The sequence below is a fragment of the Chiloscyllium plagiosum genome, unplaced genomic scaffold (genome assembly GCF_037043375.1).
Source record: "Chiloscyllium plagiosum isolate Xiang-an unplaced genomic scaffold, Cpla_swu_hap1 HiC_scaffold_25, whole genome shotgun sequence".
Lineage (NCBI taxonomy): Eukaryota > Metazoa > Chordata > Chondrichthyes > Orectolobiformes > Hemiscylliidae > Chiloscyllium > Chiloscyllium plagiosum.
Window position 1 is genome coordinate 34976681 of NW_028270163.1, and position 15042 is coordinate 34991722.

Below are 15042 nucleotides of genomic sequence, written 5' to 3' on the forward strand. Positions count from 1 at the left end.
AAGAGCATGAGAGTTCTTTATCCGCTTGGCCAATACTTACCTCATCCAACAAAGACAAAAAAAAAACAAGCCATTTCTTGTTACTGTCTGCATGACCTCACTGTGCACAAATTGGTTGCATTAATTCTTTACAGAACGACTACACGCTACACAGTATTGGACAGACTGACTATACTTTGATTTGTTCTGGGTTCACAAAATGCACTATTTCAATGCAAATGTACTGTTAGCAAAGTAATCTATTTATATGGGTAGAAGAATCACAAATCACAAAACAATTTTTATTCTTGTTTATTCAATAAAATCTGGACAACATTTAGAGAATCCAACTGGTTACTTCAGCTCTTTCACTGCCAGACCTAATGGGAGACAAATATTGAGGTTAGAGTAATGTAGAAGCACAAAAAATCTCAACACTACCAAATAAACACCCATTAGCAAGATACTTAAAAAGGAAAGGAAAATGTATTGGTTTAAGTTTTCATGGTGAGAGCAATTTGAATTTTTAGACCTAAAATTCAACTAGTCATCAGTTAAATTAACATTCATAACACCGTTCTCCACATCGCAAAACATTTTATATACAAGTACTTTTAAGTGTAATAAGTGGTAAAACGTAGCACCCAACTTCACAAAGCAAGCTGTCACAAACAAAGCAACAAGATAGAGCTTTTTGTTTGAAGTAGTGCTCAGGGAAAAAAATAGCTAGGAAGCTAGGGTTAAAAGGCCCTCTTTAAATAGTGCCCTGGATTGCTTGCACAGCGAAGGGCAGACTGGGTTTGGTTTGTTGCCTTATCTAATAAACAGCATCTCAGATGAAGCAGCACTTTTTTAGTGCAGTAAGCTCAGCTACAAAACCTGACTAGTACAGGTTAACAGGCTACAAAAGTTAAGATATCATCTCAAAGCAGTGGTTTGGCTTTCCTAAGTAAACAGAACTTATACCAAAGGAGCTGTAAAGAAGCACATTCACTGATATCCCACCAGACTATGGATTTGCAATTGGGGAACTTGCGGAAGCTGAAACAGCAGCCAGACACTCCATGCAGATTTGCACTTGTGCAGTTAGTTCTTACTGTGTAGCCATTAATTTAAAACTGAATATCAACACTATCTTTATATCATCTGGAAGAATGTTGTTTCAGTCCTTCAAGAGATTTCAGACTTTACATGAATCTAATTTCAAATTTGTCTGTGTTACAGCAGAAAATGTACACTTTTCAGACTTGTAACTAATATATTGCCAATTGTAATGTTAATTTTTTTGGCAAAATTAAAATTGGACCATCCTCACCCACCGATGTGCACATTCTATCCATTTCTTACCTGGAGGCAGGGACTGTTTGAGTTTCTCAGCCTTTTCTTTGTCTGTGATGACTAATGTATATAGGTACCTGCTGCACCGTACTTTGAACTTGACATTGTCCTTATTTTTCTTAATTTTCACAGCTAAAAAAAAGACAAATTGTCTTGAGACAATAAAAAAAACAATTTTTTATAGAAAAATTCAAAATTACACTCCATTAAAAAAGGAGGCACATTCCAAGACACAAACAGGAGTTGGCGTTGTCCTAGCAATGCAAATTGAGATCTCATGACTTTCCAAGACCTCAAACTTACACAAATTGACTGAAGTATTGGGTCAACTCATCATTTGATGTACTGACTAATTACAACAAATACAATTAAAATTTAGGAGTCCCTACCTCAGGGCAAAACAGACTGGGTTCAAATTCCATCTGCTCCAAAGGTGTGATATTACAATCTGTTCAGATTGATAAAGTATCCAGAATTGAAATCAATTTCTTAACATATCTCCACATCAACAACAATAAAACACCCTTTGATCCAGGTCATCACAATACCTGTTATTAGTAGGGCCAAGCTACTGATTGGCAGTTCACATTTCACAAGTGGATACAACTACATAAACTGGAGATATTCAGTTGATTCAGGTATATAGCAATTCTGAGCTTCAATCTATTATTAATTAGTTCACAAAAAAAATACCAATCTTCACAAGCTCACGAAGAATCATTTATGTAGCGCAGAGACAATAATCTATTGCTTCTCCACTTAGTCCATTAAAAGCATTACATTGAAAAATTTATCTGCAGTTACAGGAAATTCTGATTCTCAATATCTGGTTTCTCTCAAAATCAATGAGCTAGACTGACTGTTCCATTAAGTGGATCTCCAGTTTACAATCTCAACTCCCCTGATAAAAAGGCTCTTACAAACTGATGTGTCTGCCTTCACATTGTGTAACCCTTCTCCCAGCACCCTTTTATGGTACAAACCTACTTACTCCAACCTCAAAATTTAATCTGAATGACGGATGACTGAACTTTACTTTTCTCAGTTTCAGAGAATTCAAACCAAGAATCCACATTTGTGATGGTGCCTCTTTTATGTTCCAACGACAGAGGAACCTCGATTATCCGAAGGCCACAGGCAGGGGGGGTATTGTGTTCGGTTAATCGAATGCCGGATAAGCAATCGTTGGATAACATATTTAAGCCATACAACAGGATCTTGCAATCTTGTTTGGATAATCTGAAATTCAGATAAGTGAATGCCAGATAATCTAAGTTCCTCTGTAACTTATCTGAGCCACACAACCAAAATACTGCAAGTGCAATTATTCAGAAATTCTATCAATCACTTCATCTGTTCAAATCCATGCCCTTCAAACTAAATGGATGAATGAGAGACAAAATGATAACTAAAGATAATTGCTTCCTTCCACTTATTTATTCAGGGAGCTCTGCCTTTGACTTCCCTATCCTTTGCCCCATTAGAATATACTAACTATACCAGAATACATCTACCAAGACTGTAAAATTTGATTGCAATTTAACAAGGACAGAGGTTTCTCAACCCTTTGAATATCATCCTCCATTCTAGTAGTTACCTTAAATTGGTCCTTGTTTTTTTCTTTTACTAAACCAAATCTCAAATGTGATTATCGTAAAGAATAGTTTAAGAAACAATGTCTTTATCCACCTCACTTCCTTGAAGCATATTCACAAATGTCTCCTTCCTCACAAGGTTAGAAAAAATAATCAAAGAAATTCACCTGAACACATTTCAGAAACTCTTCCCCTCTCTGTTATTAGCAGTACTCTGCAGGAGTCAATATAACCCATGTATCTACCATGAAGCCTTAAATTCTTTTTTCATTTCCATTAACAAATGTGACCCCATTGACAAGGACACAATCAACCTTACCCTTTTTCTCTCACATCTTTACACATTCCTTCACTTCCCAAAATGGGACTGTTTGTTACTGTTCATGTGATTTCTATTTCACTGTGACCTGCTGATGGCTCATTACCACAGCATCACATCTCTGACAATTAGCAGAGAATGTATTCCCAACTTGTCAGAATTGCCCAGGAAAGTAGTGATTGGTCAATAAGTCAGGTTTGAGTATTCTGAATAGCTAGATATAATTGTCCCAATTGGACCTGTGCAGCCAGTTTCACACCACCTGCTTTCCCATCATCCTTTGATATACCTTTTAAAATGAAAACAGCCATTATTCCTGACAGAAAAATCCAACTGATCAAACATCTATTGATCAGTACTTGGAGGCAATCCTGGAAGAAGCAAAGAACCAAGCATGTATAAAACCCATGACCAATCCATCCATGCATAAATTCCACCTCTCCAAAGTCCCATCAAATTAAAGATTAGCTTCTGCATTATTTCTCCAGTGACGCAACTTCCTTCCTATTTCAAATATTCACAAATGAAGGTCACAAGCAGTTGTGTTTTACCCAAATCAAAAGTAACAAATCTTTCAAAAAGCCGCCAATTCATCCAAATATGAAAATATTTATGCTTTGCTTTACTTTAAAATATTTGAGTCAAATGGCTTAATTGATTGATTGATACCCACAAACCAGAAATTACCAGGATGGACACTTATTTGATGCTGAATTATCTAAAAAAGGTACTGTTTTGTTATCATCAAGAGACCCTTCTGAGTAAACACAACATGTCATTAACCACCAGGCATGGCTCTGATGGCACTCTCAAATAATAAAGTTTCTTTATATTTTCAGATATACTTCGCACTCCGTGCTCCAATAAAACAGGTGGTGGCTTAAAGAATGAAGAACATCAGTAATCCCATAGTGAAACATGTCTTTGCTCATATCAATGTTGAAGAGACTTAAGTCAGGTAACGTGTGGAAAGGAAAGCAAATGCCTGGGTTATCCCAATGATCTTTCATCAGAAGTAGCGAAATTAGGAGATAAAAGTTGTTAAAATACACAGGCAAGCAAGGAAAGGATTTTTACAAAGGGGAAGGTTAATGATAAGGCAGAAGATTAAATGGCAAAAGGAATTATGTGTAAGGGTTGTACTTGGCCAAGAAATAAATAGACCTACAGAAGCTGTGAACAGCAACAGAAAAATAATGTTCTTAATTGCAGGTACAAGAAATGTTAATGACAAAGGCTTTCTCTGCTTCCAGTTTGGATGAATGACCAACCTTTTTACTGCTTTTCTTTCCACTGATGAGGCCTCATTGGAATATTGTTGGCATTTTCTGTTCTTAACATACAGATTTTCACACTCCACAGTATTTTGATTTTGTAGTCAAGTATGATAAATCAGTCATCAACACAATGACAGTGTCAGACTTAATAAAATTGGACATTTCCAAATTCAAAATTATAAATAGTTTCATAACAAGGAAAGTGGAGAGGAAATTCAGACTGGGTCACAACTTTGTGAAACACCTGTGTTCTGTATGTAAAAATGACCCTGAGTTTCCAACTACTTGCCACCTCAACACACCAGGTTCCCATGTCAACATTTCTCGCTCAGGCCCACTGCAGTGCTCCAGTGAAATGCAATAAAAGCTGGAAGAATACTTCATCTTCCACTTGGGCAAGTTACAGACATCAGGGCTCAATATCAAGCTTAAATTTTAAGAGCATGATCACCCCCTTCCATGTCTATTACCCACCCAGGTCCTGTTACGAGTGAGTTGCTGTCAGTACAGCCAGTTCATTTTCACCTACAGGTAAGCCCCATTATCATCTTCTATGCCTCTTTTTCCTTAGCCATCAACTATTCTTTTATCTGCCCACTTGTGCGTGCTACCCCCACCATTCCCTTTCTATCCAGTTGCGCACCACCACATCCGCCCCAGCATAAATATCAGTTTTTCCTAACTGCTGTCAGTTTTGAAGAGTCACATTGATACTGTTTTCTCTTCAGATACTGCTACACTGGCTTAATTTCTTCAGCAAATTTATTTTTGTTTGTAATAGGTATAGAAGTAGGCCATTTGGCCCCTCAAGCTTGTCGTCATGTAACAAGATCACAGATGAACTAAATTGTGGGTTTACTTCTGCTTTCCTACTGACCAACCTTAATTGCACCTAGGATATAGTCAAAAGACCTAGTCTCCACTGCTCATTTGGGGAGAGAATTCCAAACATTTACAATCTCCCAGAAGTGAATTCCTTCTCATCTATCTGAAGTGACACGCTGTTTATTTGGAAACTGCTTCCCACGAGGGAGATCTTTTATCGTCTACTCAGTCACATCCCCTCAGAATCTGTGTTTCAGTGGTGTCACCTTTCATTCTTCTACATTCCAACAGGTAGAGGCCTCTCCTGCACAAGATAATTCATCCCTTAGAATAAGAGTTTAAGTAAATTTTCTCTGAACTGCCTCCAATGCAAGTACAATTTTTCCAAGAAACTTCCAAAACTATACACAGTACCCAGAAGTATGTTCTCACCAACACCCCGTGCAGCTGCAATAAGACTCCCTTATTTTTACATTCAATTCCTCCATAACAAATTAGTCCTAATTCACTATTCTACTTGCATGCTAATTGTGATTCGCATACAAGGTCAATCCTGTTCCCAATATACACATTATGCAGTTTCTCCGTTTAAGCAATATTTTATTGATATATTCATACATATTTTCTATTTATTTGATTAAAGACTAGCTTTCTTTCCACATTGTGCCCTGCCAAACTTTTGCCCACTCAATCCCAATTCCTTTGCAGATTGTCTTCTTCATTTGTTTTTTCTTTTTTTTTGTACCGTCAAAAAAAACCATTCATGCATGTTGGCTATTTATGTCACATTCACAACTTTAGACTTAAAATATCCATGCTAAAAATACCGTATAATTTACTCACATTTTGCATCCTTTCTTCTTGCTGTTAGCAAGAAGTCTTTGATTTCTGACATTACTTGAGGCTGTTTGAATATAAATAAAAAAATGAATATTTGTTTAAAGCAAAATAAAAAGCACCACAACCAGTTGGTTCCAAAAAGTGTTCACACCTTAAAAAGGTATATGATTTTCTTGGACTTCAAAAGTGGCACAAGTGTGGTTAGTTTTTATTTTCAAAAAACCTTCAAAACTAGGGATGTACATGTATTTGGAAAGGCAAGGACTTATTACGGATAGTCAACATGGCTCTGTGCATGGGAAATCATGTCTCACAAACCATTGAGTTTTTTAAAAAAGTAACAAAGAAGATTGATGAGGGCAGAGCAGTAGATGTGATCTATATGGACATCAGTAAGGCGTTCAACAAGGTTCCCCATGGGAGACTGATTAGCAACGTTAGATCTCACAGAATACAGGGAGAACTAGCCATTTGGATACAGAACTGGCTCAAAGGTAGAAGACAGAGGGTGGTGGTGGAGGGTTGTTTTTCAGACTGGAGACCTGTGACCAGTGGAGTGCCAGAAGGATCGGTGCTGGGCCCTCTACTTTTTGTCATTTACAAAAATGATTTGGATGCGAGCATAAAAGAGGTACAGTTAGTAAGTTTGCAGATGACACCAAAATTGGAGGTGTAATGGACAGCAAAGAGGGTAACCTCCGATTACAACCAGATCTGGACCAGACGGGCCAATGGGCTGAGAAGTGGCAGTTGGAGTTTAATTCAGATAAATGCGAGGAGCTGCATTTTGGGAAAGCAAATCTTAGCAGGACTTATACACTTAATGGAAAGGTCCTAGGGAGTGTTGCTGAACAAAGAGACCTTGGAGTGCAGGTTCAGAGGTCCTTGAAAGTGGAGTCACAGGTAGATAGGATAGTGAAGAAGGCGTTTGGTATGCTTTCCTTTATTGGTCAGAGTATTGAATACAGGAGTTGGGAGGTCATGTTGCGGCTGTACAGGATATTGATTAGGCCACTGTTGGAATATTGCGTGCAATTCTGGTCTCCTTCTTATCGGAAAGATGTTGTGAAACTTGAAAGGGTTCAGAAAAGATTTACAAGGATGTTGGCAGGGTTGGAGGATCTGAGCTACAGAGAGAGGCTGAACAGGCTGGGGCTGTTTTCCCAAGAGCGTCGGAGGCTGAGGGGTGACCTGAAAGAGTTTTAAAAAATGATGAGGGGCATGGATAGGATAAATAGACAAAGTCTTTTCCCTGGGGTCGGGGAGTCCAGAACTAGAGGGCATAGATTTAGGGTGAGAGGGCAAAGATATAAAAGAGACCTAAGGGGCAACGTTTTCACGCAGAGGGTAGTACGTGTATGTAATGAACTGCCAGGGTATGTGGTGGAGGCTGGTACAATTGCAACATTTAAGAGGCATTTGGATGGGTATATGAATAGGAAGGGTTTGGAGGGATATGAGCCAGGTGCTGGCAGGTGGGACTAGATTGGGTTGGGATATCTGGTCGGCATGGACGGGTTGGACTGAAGGGTCTGTTTCCATGCTGTACATCTCTATGACTCTATCATCCTCCTAGGTCAGAACAGTGCCGAGTGAGAATCCTTGGAGTGTTAACGTGAAGTGTTTAAACTGTGGTTTAAATATGGAAGGCCAGTAGGTTTTCAGTTCAGAATAATCACGGATTAATTTTAGTTTAGAAAACCAGGAGCATTTGAAAGTTTTTAGGGTAGCACGGAGGAGCTTTGACTGGGGCCAGAACTATGATTTCTCTTCTATCGGTTTTCAGAACAGTTAAGGGAAATTGGTCACCTCAGTAGAAAGGTTTAGTTGCGCAGCTTCCATACGATGTGTATGGTTAGACACGTGCAGGTTATTTGAACTGAGGATTTCTCAGTTTGCAGTTTTATGGGTATTCATGAAAAGAAAATTCCACAGTTCACAGCACAGAAATTGGAAGAATCCATAAAATAGACTTACAAGATTCGATATAGAGAGGTAATACCTTGGGTTCTAAACTTAAGTGGATAATGTTGGGTAATAAGTTGAAACTTAACTTTGCTGGGTATTAAGATTTTTTTAAAACTGTAGCTTTTAAAAAAAAGTACAAAATTTTGTTGTTAAAGAAAATTCACAGTCTCATGATCATGTGGGTGAATAAACATGAGTTTCAAAACAAAACCATCATGCCAGGTTCCATTCTGGGATCTGGCTTGTTCAGTATTACCAGAGTTGGGATCATAACCATTCAGCAGTATAGAATGAATTCATTCCACAAGAGAGGTCTTCTCCTGAGGGGATGGAACTGCAGTCCAGGTGAATCACTTCATGGTCTGACTATCTGAGTTACACAAACTTTAGCAGCAGTATCATGCTCTTTTGGCCTCAGACTTCAACTTGTAAATGAATGGTCACAAAGTTGAAAAGAAAACACTGAAAACTACAAAATACATTACTGAAGGGCCATTACCGTCACATTTCAACAATATCAAGGATGGTCTACATCATGTGGGTATCTTCGGAGTCATTTACCAGAAGCAATTTTAATTATGTAGCACGTCTAATGTGAAACATCCATATTACCATACAAGATATAAAATTAAAAATTCAACAGCAAAGCAATTAGGACTTAGAATAAACCTGAGTTTTAAATCAAGGGAGGTGGAAAGCCGGAGGTTTAAGGAAGAAAGTTAAGTGCATCAGATTGAAAAGCTAAAAGGTTAACCCGAAACAATGGGACTAAAAACGCTGGAGGTCTATATCATTGAATGCAAAATTCCTGGAAAATTCAAGGTTACAGGGACCAGAAATGATTGATTTAAAACAGGGGATTGAGTTTTTTTTTAAAAAAGCAAATGCCTTGGAAGAGTAAAAGTCAGCAAGATTGTGTAGGCCAGGATAGTGTGGTTTAGGTAACTTCATATTAATGAAGGGTGCAAGACAAGTGGCCTCAGTCAAGATTCAACAGACTGAAACTGCAGTAAAAGATAAAGGTGACAGGTTTAAAACAGTTGTGTGCTGTCGCGACTCTGCACTGGTCCTGTTAGTAAAGATCACAGATTAACTGTCATAATGCAGTAGACAAAGATGGTGACAGATTTCTGAGTATAGCCAAATTTGAGAACTCAAACTGTCATGATCGAGAGTAATAAACTATTGCATAGTTTAAAAAAAGCTAGGACCGTTGATGCTGCTCCTTGCTGCATCTTTACTTGCTACACAATGAAGATTATATCCTTTAGCAAGACAAAATCCACCTTGGCATGCACAGTTCTTTTGCCACTGAGAGGAAGCAATTGAGAAGGACATTGGAGAAACCTTCCCTGAAACAGACAGTGCAAAATCTATCACTGCTTTCAATGTGCTGGTTCAACTTTTGGTCAATGAAAAAGTTAATATTTGAGGACCAGGAGCACAAACCTGGGAATCAGCTCATGGTTTATAGAGTAGCAGTGACTCCTGCATTCCTACATACTTCACAGACTTAGGGACAATCCACGGTATGCAGCTCAAAGAATTGAAGAAATGCCACTGCCACTGTCTTCATAAAATCCTTCAAAGTTTGTTTGCAGGGTACATAGTCTAATATGAACATTGTCTCCAAAGCCAACAATACCAATAGAGGGACTAATCATGCAAAACGATTACAGGGACTGTGGTGCACACATCTCTTCTTGCTCACATGCCCGATACCAGGCTCCCAAAACAATTACTCTATTCTAAAGTACAAAGATTCCCAAAGGAGTGAGGAAATGTTTGGCAAAGTTCTCAAAGTATCCCTGAAGAAATCTAACATTCCTGAGAATTGACAGGAACCCCTTGCCTCCAACCGCCAAAGTAAAAAATCAGCTCCACAAAGACAGGACGCAAAGACCTCATTCAACCGGAACACCACTGCAACATCCAATTATCATTGAGCTGTACAATTAAAATGATGGGATGAGGATGTTCCATGAATATCGTAAACATAAATGACGGATGAAGCATATTTGAGCACAAAGGTCAAGCCTGAATACTGTAGTTTATAGCTAACCAAGTGGATAATCTACTGAGCTTCCTACAGAGGGTTCAACTATCATAAAACCAGCCTTCAGATAATTAGAAGCATTCCAAATGTCAAACTACTGAGCATACTGAAGGCTGTGGACTGCAATATCATCACAACTATAGGAATAATGATTTGTGCTCCAGCACTGCCTTCATCTCTGGCTACGTTTTTACAACACTGGCAGATACCAGACATAGTGGGCAAGTACTTAAAACAAAAGGAAAAAGAATAGAGCAAACCCAATCCAATCTACTACCATCGCATTAGAAAAGTGATACAAGGGGTTACCTACATGGCATTTGCTTAACACACTCCACAAAAATTACCTGGATCTCATGACAACCATGGTGTAAATATGTATGAGAGAGGGAGAATGACTGCTTTTACATCAGGGTATATGAATTCCTTGAGGAGAAAGTGAGGTCTGCAGATGCTGGAGATCAGAGCTGAAAATGTGTTGCTGGAAAAGCGCAGCAGGTCAGGCAGCATCCAGGGAACAGGAGAATCGACGTTTCGGGCATAAGCCCTTCTTCAGTAATCTTCAGGTATATGAATTCCTCCCCACCTACCCGCTCCGACCTATCATCAACAACCCCCACCTTCATCTACCTATCGCCTTCCTAGTTACCTTCCCTCCCAGCCACACCCCCTTCCATGGGCACCCCCACATTCTTGATGAAGGGTTTATGTCTAAAACGTCAATTCCCCTGTTCCTCAGATGCTGCGCTTTTTCAAAGCCTGATCTCCAGGATCTGCAGTCCGCACTTTCTCCTAGAGTATTAACTGATTGCATTGTCAAGGACTTCTCGCCAAATTGTAATCAAGCAAATCCAGGGGATGTAACTTCCTAATGCATAAAAAGGAAGAGCTGGGATTGTCAAAGCACGATCCCTTCAACTCAAAGCGCTTTCAGGACCTTCCCTCGGCTTAGCCACATTCAGCTGCATTATGAATGAAGTCCCTTCCTTGATAAAGTCATGGGTTAGTGGGCAAAAATCTTTCAGATATAACAATGTGGGGAAAATGTGAAGTTTTTCCCTTTGGAAAGGAGAATAAAAGAGCTTTATTATAGAGTACAACGGCAGAATTCCTAGGTGTAGAGGTATCTAGGTGTTCTGTTGCACAAGTCAGAAAGTTATTATTTGGTACAACACAAGCAAAGCAACTAATTGGATGGCTTTCTTAGGACCAGAATTGAACGTTATACTGAAGATGTTATGCTTGTGGAAACAGATCCTACATCTTGAATACTACATGCAGTTTCTTTCTCCTCATTTAAAGGGTGAATGTTAAGTTCATTGGAGTGATTGAGAGGAAATCTACTAGATTAATACACTGAATGAGGAGATTGTCTTGTAATGATATAGTGGACAGACTGGGTTTGTTCCCAGTGGAGTTTGGAAGAGTGACAGGTGACTTTGAAAGATCTTGACAAGGTGAACATGAAAAGGATGTTTCCTCATGGGTCAGTCCAGAACTTCTTACTTTCAGAGGGCTGTGCAACTTTGGAACTCAAGTGGCGGTGGAGGCATGGTCAGTGAATTTTTTAAAGTCATATTCTTTAAGGTAGATTCTTAAAGGGGAATTAAGGGTCATCAGTAGTTAAGAATATGGAATTCAAAACACAATTAGATCATGATTTTTTTAAATGGTGCAGCAAGTTCAGTCAAAAGGTCTACTTCTGCTCCTAATCTGTATATTCATTAATGATTGAAATTGAACACTAAATCCTTAGATATCCTGATATCAGACATGTATGAAATCATAGCAATAACAGAGGTAATGTGCAGGTAACACTGGGGGCTATCAGCAACATGCGGTTGCTGATAGCCCCCAGTGTCTGAATGATGTGACCTGGACAGAGTATTAATGTGAAATGAGGGACACCAGAGTTAACAGAGGTAAATTCAGCAGGTTCAAGTAGTATTCAACTTACTTCACATGAGGAACACTGAATATGGAGTAACTAAAAGGAAAGGAACAACAGCTTTTCCAAATTACCAGTTGAGGCAAAGGAGTCAAATATTCAAAGAACTCATTTTAAACTTAATATAGAAATACACATATGCAGCAACTTAAAGACCCTTCACTGCTGACTTTCCAATATTTAAGGAAGGTTGGGGAGCTGGCTTCAGTAAAGTGTTGAACCAGTTTTACTCAATGCCCTGCTAACGAAAGTTCATTTGACCCTAAACATTAACTCTGATCTCTCTCCACAGATGCTGCACACTTCCAGCTATTTCTATTTTTACTCAACACTCATTTGCTTCTTGACAGGAAAATGATATTAAAATCTAATGCTCTGCCTTGATGACGCCAACACCTAATGTAAGGAAGTTTTAGATTCTCGATCAGTTGGGGAATCAAAGTTGACAGGGGAAGTAGATGTGAGGAATGTCAGATCAACGCATGACCCTATTGAATGGCAGAGGCAAAAAAAAAACAGATGTGGGAATCAAAAGCAGACAAGCAGGAGGCTGGAAGGACACAGCAATCAAGGAAGTTTCCATCCAGGTGAAAGGGAGTACTGCAGATTAGAATGAAAACGATGGTGCTGGAAAAGCACAGTGGGTCAGGCAGCATTTTCCCTCCAGCCCCCTTCCCATCCCTGATGAAGGGTTATGTCCAAAACGTGGGCTCTCCTGCTCCTCGGATGTTACCTGACCGGCTGTGTTTTTCCCAGCGCCACACTCTTCGACTATTGAACGGAGGAGCAGGTTTTGAGGGGCCGAGCAGCCTACTGCCGTTGCTATTGATTTCTCATGATCCCAGACAATCAAACTGCAGACCTGACATTAAACAGGAGGGATGGAGGGAAACCAGACCCCAGCTTTCCAGCCCCAGGTGAGACTGTGTTTTAGTCAGTATTATAGTGGCTCGGATTTAAAAGCACCCCCCAAAGCCCCAGGCTTACCATGGCTAGGCCAAGAATCAGGCGGAGGAGAGGTGAACCGCACTCTGTAAAACACAAGAGATTTTTAAAAAAAAACAGAAGGCACATACATCAAATATAAACTTCCCCGCACTCGGGATCTACCCCATACCCACAAGGAAGGAACGCTGGAACACTCCCTTTTCGCCCAAGCTCAGTTCTAAGCCGATTCCGCGCGAATCGAGCGAGGATGCCGGGGGATTGAAGCCGCTGCCGCAACCACTCAGATACCTACAGCTCCACCGCCGAAATCAAAGAAAGCAGGCCCCGCTCAACATCCGGGAAGTAAACTGCGCCCCTCCTCCCCGCCCACCGACGGGCTCCGCGCAGGGACCAAACACACCGAGCGACACTCGCAACGACAAAGTCGATACGAGGAAGCTGCTGACGAAGAAAAATTACCTACAGAGATAGAAATTGCTGGAAAGACACATCTATGGAAAGAAATCAAAGTTAACATTTCGTGTCCAGTGACCTTTCTTCAGAACTTTAGTTTTGCTGTGTTTTCCATCAATGTCTGTTTTTGTTTGTAACAAAAAAATACATCCCTGCCTACCAGAGAGACTCTTCTAGGAACAGTGGCAGTATGCCCACTGAGCCAGGAAGCCTGACTTCAAACCGATTTAACTTCTTGAACCACAATGCGGAGGTGTCAGTGTTGGATTAAGACCATAATACATAGGAGCGGAAGTAAGGCCATTCGGCCCATCGAGTCCACTCCGCCATTTAATCATGGCTGATGGGCATTTCAACTCCACTTACCCGCATTCTCCCCGTAGCCCTTAATTCCTTGTGACATCAAGAATTTATCAATTTCTGCCTTGAAGACATTTAGCATCCCAGCCTCCACTGCACTCTGCGGCAATGAATTCCACAGGCCCACCACTCTCTGGCTGAAGAAATGTCTCCACATTTCTGTTCTGAATTTACCCCCTCTAATTCTAAGGCTGTGTCCAAGGGTTCTAGTCTCCTCGCCTAACGGAAACAATTTCCTAGCATCCACCCTAGGATTGGGGTGGATAAAGTTAAAAATCTGCAGCCTTTGAAACATAGATATTGTACATGGGTCTGAAATGATTAATATTTGATTGCATGCAATAAGTACTACCCACTGTGAAGATGTCATTACAGGTGCAGTGCACACAATATAATGGCAGTAGTGGGATCTGAAGTTTTAATTCAGCAGCAGCAGTCCCAATGAGGCAAAGATAGTAACCCAGAAGACTTTAAAGAAAACAAAGTTAAAAATCACACAACACCAGGTTATAGTCCAACAGGTTTAATTGGAAGCACTAGCTTTCGGAGCGACGCTCCTTCATCAGGTGATTGTGGAGGGCTCGATCGTAACACAGAATTTATAGCAAAAATTTGCAGTGTGATGTAACTGAAATTATACCTTGAAAAATTGATTGTCTGTTAAGTCTTTCATCTGTTAGAATACAGTGATAGTTTCACTTCTTTCATGTGTAAATCACAAAACCCTTTTTTTTAAAATTGCATTCTCGGGTTAACTGTTATCAATGGTGATAGCTAGACAATATGTTGAAGGAGTTAGCCCCCTGTGTTCTCTGTCTATAACCTGATGTTTAGATTGATTCTAATCTAAAAAGTGAGATAACAGAGTTTTACATAAATTCATGCAGTTTTTGAGCTCAGAGTTCTACATGAATGTATGCTGATAGTTGAGGACAGTAATTCAACAAAATATTGTTGAAGCACTCAATTCTGAAAAATACTTAAAACAAAAATTAAATTTCACATCAGGTTAGAAATGCATTGCAACAGAAGAAATTGCCAGCAACAAGGCAGAGTCACAATCCCAAGTCAGAATTCGGCAATGAGTGAACAAACATCAGAAAGTATGTGAGTCAAAACTAAAATTCCCTGATACA

The 15042-nt window shown here is 39.7% G+C and overlaps 1 protein-coding gene across 2 annotated transcripts; it reads right to left on the reverse strand.

Annotated features, from left to right (window-relative positions):
* Positions 1-275: 275 nt before the first annotated feature.
* rpl38 (ribosomal protein L38) lies at positions 276-13370 on the reverse strand. 2 transcript variants are annotated; one of them, XM_043714743.2, is made up of 5 exons: positions 13267-13370; positions 13133-13176; positions 6177-6237; positions 1327-1449; positions 276-359 (listed from the first exon to the last, which is right to left on the reverse strand). In XM_043714743.2, exons 2-5 carry the CDS (start codon positions 13133-13135, stop codon positions 334-336), a joined length of 213 nt encoding a protein of 70 aa, XP_043570678.1. In that variant the 5' UTR covers positions 13136-13176; positions 13267-13370; the 3' UTR covers positions 276-333. The 2 variants fall into 2 exon arrangements, with proteins under 2 accessions (XP_043570678.1, XP_043570679.1); XM_043714744.2 differs by having other exon boundaries at positions 13263-13345.
* Positions 13371-15042: the final 1672 nt, after the last annotated feature.